Raw genomic sequence first — 9658 nt, 5'->3', positions numbered from 1 at the left:
AAATATAATCTAAAAATGTGTTTATGATGTTATACAGAATGCAATGTTATTGCAAAACTGGCTCCGGTAATGGTACAAATCTCAACCTGTCGTACAATGGACAGCTTCCCCCCCCCCATCTATGTATATTATACTCGCATTTTAGACTCTGTTACTAACTGTATATCTGTAGACTTGGTATGTCTTAAATGTCCGGTTAGGATGTATTAGAACGAAATCTAAAATGAAAATTGTAAATAAGCCATCTGCATGTAAAAAAACACCTGTATGTAAATTGTAAATAAGCCATCTGTATGTCAAATATGTCTTATATGTCTTAAATGATATGATGAATTGGAAATGGGGGACCCTGATGTAAACAAGACGAAAGTCTTTCTCTGGTCTGCATCCCCTTAACAATTGTATGTTTTGAGCTGTACTGTACTGTACCCAATATACAAGCTGTTAATAAACTTTTCAATCAATCAATCAATCAATCAAAACATTTCTAAAAAGCTTTATTCTGAAGGTACTCTATCCAGTGACGTCATCAAGGTGTTGTTCAGGTGACTCAACTAACAAGCACACGCGCTTCCTGGAGCGAGGATGTGATTCAGACAAATTCATCTGAGAATCGGGAACTTTACTGAAGAGGAACTCCAAATGGTGTTTAGAAAGACTCTCCGTTTCTAAAGTGTTTTTATAAAGTTTGTTTTTACTTAAATGTTGTTATCCTCTCCGTGTTGAGGGGGAAGTCGTTTTTATGTTTTTTACGGTGTTTAGTCTCTTAGTTTGAAGGCCTGTCAACATGCTCCTGATCGGTGGTGCGTTTACGGCCCTGCTGCTTCTGTTCTCTGGACTTTCCGCTGCTTTTGGTAAGTAGCTAAAATACATACAGTATTGAAAGAATCACTCAGATGTTTAACTTGAATGAAAGTGTGAATATTATGGGTTAAAAGACCGAATTACTAATACAATTCATGAATTCAAAATGTTATTTAAGTAGAAGTATTATCAGTAAAATGCACTCATAGTGTCCTAAATACAAAATATGATTCAGATTGGCTCTTTTCACAGCGTTCTTATCATATAGTATTATTATTTTTTAACCTGTTTGTGTCACTGAGAAGGAGAAATGTTGTCACTTTTGTAGTGCAGTACTACCAAGGCTTCATGTCCTGTTAGCTCATCACATGATTAGTGTGTACAAAAACGTTTAATCAGTAAAATGTACTCAAAAATATGAAGTAATGTGTCACTTTTATAGTACAGTATTGGTAGGGCATCATGTCATGTAAGGAGATGACGTAAAAAATAACTGAGTGTTAAATGTAGTGGAGTAAAAAGTAAAGTATTTCCTTCTTAGATGATAAGGAGTACAAAGTACAAAGTATATAGTCGTGTAAAATGGAAACACTTAACACTGAAGTCCAAGTAGGTCAAAATGGTACTTTGTTACTTTCCAGTACTGACTGCATATTGCTCTTTGTACTACACTACAATCTTACATTACAATAGTTACATTGTTTTTGTGGCAAGGGCCTGAAAAACAAGTACATTTGTCATAAATATTAAATATAATTCCCATTCATGTTTTGCTGTTGAAATGTAAAAAATGCTAAATAATACAAAAAGATAAGTTACATTTGAATAAAATATAAACATTTGCAAGAAAATAGTCAGCTAATGATTGGTAGCTGATGAAAATAATCTCCATTCATTTTTCTCTATTTCATTTGAACCCCCTGCCCTTAATTAAACATTGTATTAATTACAACATGATACAGATAAATGCATCTTATCTTCTTTTTTTTAAGAATGACTTGTAGGAAATAATGTTTTGATAAACCTTTGAGAGACACGATAACATACAATGTTTCCGTAGAGTTATAATAGTGTTCGAGGTCCACGATGAATCTATTAGTCACCACTATTGTTGTTTATTGCTATTTAATATTTAACTTTGTCAGTTGCCAGATACACTTTCTGTATCCCAAAGAGCTGGAGCTTACATATTTTTATAACTTATTTGACATCCTAAAAGTACTTCCTTCTTTAGTTCATGTTTTTAAAATGAGTTTTTCTGGAAGTCCCGGCCTCTTTCTGTGTGGTCAGACTTCATGAGGTCACATTTCCCCTTTGATTGCTTTGTTGTTGAGGAACACAACAGCTGTACACAACTAGCTGCTCTTTGACAACATTGTGCTGCTTGTATGTTAAGCGTCCTGCAGCCCTGAAGGTTTCTAAATCATTTCACAAGTTTTCCCGCCCTAAATCAGACCGTAAATCAAAGGTCAGGAAATATGTGTTTGCAGACCCCATTGTGAAGAAAGGGCGAGCTTTTGGTTGACTTCTTTTATATCAGATAACATATCTCCCACTCCCCCCCTGCCTGAAACAACTCCATTAGACTCCTTTGTTTACTTCCTCCTATGTGACACTCACGCTCCTATTGGCTAGCACTCTTCAAAGAGTGCCAGTAGAGACACTACATACTGATATACACCTGAACATCAGCAGGAGAGGACTCTTTAAAGTAGAGACACTACATACTGATATACACCTGAACATCAGCAGGAGAGGACTCTTTAAAGTAGAGACACTACATACTGATATACACCGGAACATCAGCAGGAGAGGACTCTTTAAAGTAGAGACACTACATACTGATATACACCTGAACATCAGCAGGAGAGGACTCTTTAAAGTAGAGACACTACATACTGATTTACACCTGAACATCAGCAGGAGAGGACTCTTTAAAGTAGAGACACTACATACTGATATACACCTGAACATCAGCAGGAGAGGACTCTTTAAAGTAGAGACACTGCATACTGATATACACCTGAACATCAGCAGGAGAGGACTCTTTAAAGTAGAGACACTACATACTGAGATACACCTTCAATCTAAAACAAAACAACAAACAAATAACACATAGCACATGTTGAAGAGCTCTTTAGACAAGGCACATTTATTTATACAACCCATTTCAACCTAACGCAATTCAAAGTGCTTTACATAAACATTAAAAGCATTGAGACAAAGTGCAACAGAATCACATCATACGATGACATTCATATACATTTAAAAACAGTCATTAAAAAGCCAAGAGAATACAAAGTAAAACAGAATAAGACAGGTTTAAAAATACAAAAATAAAAGTTACAGTGCAACTATGAATATGTATTTGTTTTAATAATAACTAAACGCTGCTTCTGCATGTTCCCTGCATGTGGAACATATTAGGAACCTTTAATAAGAATTATTTTATTGGTTAATATTACTTTATAAGACACTCCCAGTGATGTGTTCCTTCTGCTGAAAGACTACAAAGGGGAGGAATGCTGCAGAGCAATAACGACTTCATAAGCTCTGACTCCCTTCTTCTTCCTTATCGGTGGCAGATACCTGTCGGTCCAGATGTTAAGATGATGATACAAAGCTGCAGCATTAAAAGTGTGTTACTGTAATGAATAGATTGAACTTCACAACTATTTAAAACAGCTTTAAGCTTTGTGGCGATACGTGTTGGAAGAGGTAATCGGATCCTTTACCTTCGTACAAATACTGTGATCGTAAAATACTCCACTACAAGTAAAAGTCCTGATTTTGAAAGGTATCCAAGTGAATGGGAAAAAGTAATAGCATCAAAATATATCCACTTCTCCATGTCTCTTCTACATCAACATGTGTCCCCTCTTCTTCATGTCTCTTCTACATCAACATGTTTCCCCTCTTCTTCATGTCTCTTCTACATCAACATGTGTCCCCTATTCTTCATGTCTCTTCTACATCAACATGTGTCCCCTCTTCTTCATGTCTCTTCTACATCAACATGTGTCCCCTCTTCTTCATGTCTCTTCTTCATCAACATGTGTCCCCTCTTCTTCATGTCTCTTCTACATCAACATGTGTCCCCTCTTCTTCATGTCTCTTCTACATCAACATGTGTCCCCTATTCTTCATGTCTCTTCTACATCAACATGTGTCCCCTCTTCTTCATGTCTCTTCTTCATCAACATGTGTCCCCTCTTCTTCATGTCTCTTCTACATCAACATGTGTCCCCTCTTCTTCATGTCTCTTCTACATCAACATGTGTCCCCTATTCTTCATGTCTCTTCTACATCAACATGTGTCCCCTCTCCTTCATGTCTCTTCTACATCAACATGTGTCCCCTCTTCTTCATGTCTCTTCTACATCAACATGTGTCCCCTATTCTTCATGTCTCTTCTTCATCAACATGTGTCCCCTCTTCTTCATGTCTCTTCTACATCAACATGTGTCCCCTCTTCTCCATGTCTCTTCTACATCAACATGTGTCCCCTCTGTGTAAAGAGACTCTGAAAGTTTCAGGAACAAAGATTCTCTCTCTTTTTGTCCTGATCCATTTCTATAAAAACCTGTCTAAAAATGAGCTGATCAGATTTTGGCCACTTTGTGATGTCATAACGATGTTTTGGCTTGTGTAACCATTAGCCAATCAGCAACCAAGGTAACGCAGGTGCCTGCGTTACCTTGAACAGGGTGCCTGTAGGAGAAGCAGAGAGGCTTTAAATAGCTGCAGGGCACCCGACCCAGGTGCCCTGAGTTACTGCAATCAATGCAACCAAGACAGCACAGCCACATCCTCTCTAGATGAACCCACAGGGGCATCACATTTTTAACCAAATCTCTCGGGCGTGGGGAGTGGCTCCTTATTTTCATCTAAAGTAACAGACAGAGAATCAGAACTTTGGAAACAGGGCTGAAACAGAGGGGATTATGGGATGCTGCAATGATCTGTTTGGTGTTTCAGCCAATCAGAGACAGGCTCTGTATATATCTGAGACCTGTGATATATTGATGAAACACAGTGAAATAGGGGACCTTTTTAAGTGTATGAAAAAAAAATGTACAATGCAGTCTTGACTGGCCTTAAAGTACAACATGTAAAAGTACTCATTCTGCACACTTGGGTCAGTGGGTAATTTCCTAACTATTTTCCACCTCTGGTGATGATCCATTTGAACTTTCCTCTCTTCTTTCCTGCAGTTCCTCTACCAACAAACCTGACTGTGAGCTGCAGGAGCCCCAACGTGTCGCTGAAATGGGAGTTCAGCAAGCAGAAAACACACACCCAATTCAAGATAGATGTCAAAGGATCTGATAAGTGAGACTTTTGCCTTTACTATTGAATTCAAATGTATATTCTATATTAATCTTGTGACATTTTTAATATTATTAAGTCAGAGGATTCAAATTTGGGTTTTATGCCTCTTTTTGAACTGTATATTATCTGTTATGTTTGTTTATCTTTATGCAAGAACATTTTAGTTTTTAAAATATTTGTTTGATGCCTTTAACACAATGCATAGATTACAAATATAATCAGAAGTGGAATTAATACTCAGATGTTGTACTTGAGTAAAAGTAGAAGTACCAGAGTGTAGGAATACTCTGTTACGGTAAAAGTCCTGCATTCAAAATGTTCCTCAAGTAAAAGTAGAAAAGTATTCTCATCAAAATATAGTGAAAGTAGCGACAGTAAAAGTAGTCATTGTGCAGATTGGTCCATTTCAGAATAATAGATATGATATGTTTTATAATGATTGATCATTAAAGTGTTCTCAAAGCTGGTAAAGGTGCAGCTAGTTTGAATGACTTTGCATACTGCAGGGTAGCTTGTGCATTTAGTCCAAGTGGAACTAAAGTCTGATTTAAGAGTTGATTACATCATTCATCCAGATCTGTAAAGTCACTAAAGGTATTAAATACATGTAGTGGAGGAAAGGTACACCATGTACCTCTGATATGTAGAGGAGTAGAAGTACAAAGTAGCAAAACATGAATTACTCAAGTCCCTTAAAGTTATAATACCTGAGTAATTGTACTTAGTTACTTCACACAGCTGATTAAAATAATACATTGGTGACGACAATCTGATCTGATCTAATTTATTAAATTCAAGGATTCCTCTGTTGTGTTGCAGCAAAGAAAACACATTTTGGGTGACAGAGCGTCACTTTGATCTCGTCTTTGAACCCGTCTGGGAATCTGAGACTCGCTTCACGGCTTTCTACGGAGTCAATGTGACAGCGTTTCAGGGAGGAAACCGGTCTAAAGAAGCAAAGATCACCTTCACCTTTAACGACTTAAAAACCGCTGATGAAAAATGTGAGTACATGTAGATAAAGATGGCTGCCCTTTATTTAATCATAAAAGTCAAATATCTTTGATTATCTTGATCTTTTTAAGTCATAATATTGCCCCATATGAATGCAATATTATAATGCTTATAGACAAGCCTCTTCTTAATAATTAAAAATATTATAAAAATGAATGTATTATAGTGATTGTCATTATTATCTGCTTAATTGTTTGTTTATTTATCTGTTTATTTATTTGTTGTTTTTGTTTTATTTGTTTGTTTTTCAATAACAAATGTATTTCTTTAACACAAAAAAAAAGATATATATATGTTAGTAATTCAGTTTTTGGGAGAAGGATTAAATAAGTGTAAACTTCTTCCCCACCCCTTTTCGGATGTGTAATTAAGTAGATCATTTGTTTATATATAATTTAAAACAGTAATGTTTTTATATATACATGTTGCATTGTATAATAACTCATGTTAAATGTTTGTATTATTGTTTTACACATCCGAATTAAATCAAATCAATTATGATTATAATAATACTATTCATAATAATAATGATAAAAATAATAGGAATATATTTTAAATTGTGATTATTATTAAAAACATTATAAAAAAGTGTATTTATATACATGCATTAAAGGGGACAACTATTATAAAAGTGCTTACTTTTTATGGGCATGCACTCTCTCGACATTTAATAGTCTGAAGACCTAATATTATTATTAAATATTATAATATTGCTGGCTCAGGCTCGCCTTAAACATCCACCTGGGTCTATTTATTTTTATTTTAATATATTTTAAAACCTATTAATATGACTTTTGTTTTATTTTGTCAATTCTATCGTCGAGGAGGTTCTAATTTCATTATGTTTTTTTCTTTTATTTGTTGATCTGTACATGCTATTGGGCTTTAATCACTACCAGTGTACCACTACCTCATGAAGCTGACTGAGAGAAGCCAAGAGTGGGCAAAGTTGTCATCAAGGCAACATTGGGCTAATTTGAAGAATCTAAAACATTTTATTTTAACACTTTTTTATTTACTAGATAATTCCATATGTGTGCTTTTATAATTTTGATGTCTTCAGTATTAATCCACAATGTAGAAGGAAAAGAAATGGGAAGGTGTGTCCAAACTTTTGACTGGTAATGTACATTTAATTAGAATTTTAAATTTTAATCATAAGTTTCACAACTGTCTCTTTGCAGGTAAGTTGGATATCCCCGAAGTGAATCTGGTGGAGACGGATTCAGGAGCCACGCTTAGCTTCAAGAATCCTCTCCACTACTACAAGAAGCTGAAGGAGGCTACAATCGGATCGGATGCCTCCCTTACATTTGAAGTCTCTTACGGAACTGTAAGTTTAGTAAAGAAGGGCTGCACAATTATTGACAATTTAATCAGAATCACATGAGGCGCAATATTTGTTACAGCCAACATATGTGTGACTATCATCCTGAATTAAGGACTCTCTCAAAAAAAATACCATGATCATTTTAAAGGGTTCCTATTCTGCACATTTTCCGGTTCATATCAGTATTTAGTGTCGCTACTTTAAAGAGTCCTCTCCTGCTGATGTTCAGGTGTATATCAGTATGTAGTGTCTCTACTTTAAAGAGTCCTCTCCTGCTGATGTTCAGGTGTATATCAGTATGTAGTGTCTCTACTTTAAAGAGTCCTCTCCTGCTGATGTTCAGGTGTATATCAGTATGTAGTGTCTCTACTTTAAAGAGTCCTCTCCTGCTGATGTTCAGGTGTATATCAGTATGTAGTGTCTCTACTTTAAAGAGTCCTCTCCTGCTGATGTTCAGGTGTATATCAGTATGTAGTGTCTCTACTTTAAAGAGTCCTCTCCTGCTGATGTTCAGGTGTATATCAGTATGCATTGTCTCTACTGGGACATGTCTCCATGCTTTAATGTTCAAAGAGCTCTTTATTTTTCTCATACTGCCTGCCTCTTTTCACCCTCTGTCTGAGAGCCCAGTCTGCTCTGATTGGTTTGCTGGCCAATTCTGTTGTGATTGGTCAACCTGCTAAGAGATGTCCCGCACCCAATTCTATCGAGGGCAATGTGTTGAAGCGCCAGCCAATAGAAGTATGTTACATAGGGATGTCACTTTGTTATGTAAGAAAAAAAGAGTCCAATGGAGGAGTTTCTGGCAGGGGGGGGGAGGGGGAAACTCCCCAAAAGGCTCGATAGGGCCCCTTTAAATATATAATTCAATGATGGATGAGAATAATGATCAAAAAATGATCAATAACTTCAATACTGTAAATGTGTACTCTGTTGCAGTATTAAGAAAAGCAACGTTAATGTTTATTATCCATGTTCTGTGACTTTCAGGATAGTGTTACCGATGATTGCTACAAGGAAAACTGCGCACTTGATATTGTGCTCCCTGCGGACATGGAGAAGTGTGTGAAGCTGAAGGGAGAGCTGCTTAACGTTCTTGGTGGTCAAATCGTGTTGAGACAGACCAGCATAATCTGTGCCAAACAAGAAGAGAGTGAGTACGAACTGGAAATACCTGCAGTATACTGTTTACAAATATTAAATGGTGCGGTCAAAATGGAAAATAAATTAATCAAGCCTGTTTTTCTAACATACAAATACACAGCATGGACACAGCCATCAACAGGAAGTGGTGGAAGAAGTACTCAGATGTTGTACTTTTGATTTGAAGTCGGTCGGATTAAAACATTTGGAGCAGTTTGTTAAAGTATGGCACATGTAAAATACAAAATCTAGCCATAAAATGCACGTGATTAAAAATGCCAGACTTCCTGTTGGATTTATAATATGACGCCCTAAGGCTTTTTTGTCTCAACATGCTACATATACCTAGGAAGTTTCAGACTCATAGGTGAAATAACTACGATGAACAGCCTTTTAGCAAATGGACTGTACTTATATAGCGCTTTATCCAGTCTTTAAGACCCCTCAAAGCACTTTACATACTACATGTCATTCACCCATTCACACCCATTCATACAGAGCAGTGTACCTTACTCTAGGACCTAACATTCACACACATTCACACACCGTTAGCCATCGGGAGCAACTCAGGGTTAAGTATCTTGCCCAAGGATACATCGACATGTTGACTGCATGGGCTGGGATCGAACCCACAACCTTCTGGTTGAAAGACGACCACACTCCCTCACAGCCACAGTCGCCCCAACATTGTAGAAGTGGCTAAAGAGCATTTAGCCTCCACCAAAGAACAAGACCCCTGAAATATACATTTCCCCCCCCAGTCCTGACAATCCTGCCCAAAGAAATCCACTGTCGTAGCACGTTTAAGCCCAAAGAAACGTAAAAAAAACCATTATAAGGATTTCAATAAGATAAGATTAACTTCTCAATTCTGGAAATGTTTTCGTTGCAGCAGCATAAAACAAAACAAGGTGAAGGTCCTTCCCTCTGACTTTGTCGATAAGCTAAATCAAAATATGTGTACGGAGCCCTGGACCAGAACCTGCGTGGCTTTCTGGGTCAGGAGGGGACGTATCCTCCTGATGTTGTAAAGAG

At 36.8% G+C, this 9658-nt stretch overlaps 1 protein-coding gene across 2 annotated transcripts in view; it reads left to right on the top strand.

The window, feature by feature from the left end:
- Positions 1-528: 528 nt before the first annotated feature.
- The window catches only part of LOC307044692 (uncharacterized protein), a 14075-nt gene continuing 4945 nt past the window's right edge, over positions 529-9658 (top strand). The window contains exons 1-6 of one of the 2 annotated variants that reach the window (XM_079690002.1): positions 529-645; positions 763-854; positions 5019-5136; positions 5956-6140; positions 7335-7483; positions 8471-8633. In XM_079690002.1, the coding sequence (XP_079546128.1) occupies positions 788-854; positions 5019-5136; positions 5956-6140; positions 7335-7483; positions 8471-8633 (682 nt within the window). In that variant the 5' untranslated portion in view covers positions 529-645; positions 763-787. Of the gene's footprint in view, positions 855-5018; positions 5137-5955; positions 6141-7334; positions 7484-8470; positions 8634-9658 lie in introns of both variants that reach the window. The other variant, XM_079690001.1, reaches the window with a different exon arrangement.

The sequence above is a fragment of the Notothenia rossii genome (genome assembly GCF_949606895.1).
Source record: "Notothenia rossii genome assembly, chromosome: 1".
Taxonomy (NCBI): domain Eukaryota; kingdom Metazoa; phylum Chordata; class Actinopteri; order Perciformes; family Nototheniidae; genus Notothenia; species Notothenia rossii.
The sequence above is the reverse complement of the archived record's forward strand: the minus strand, read 5'-3'. Positions and strand labels throughout refer to the sequence as shown.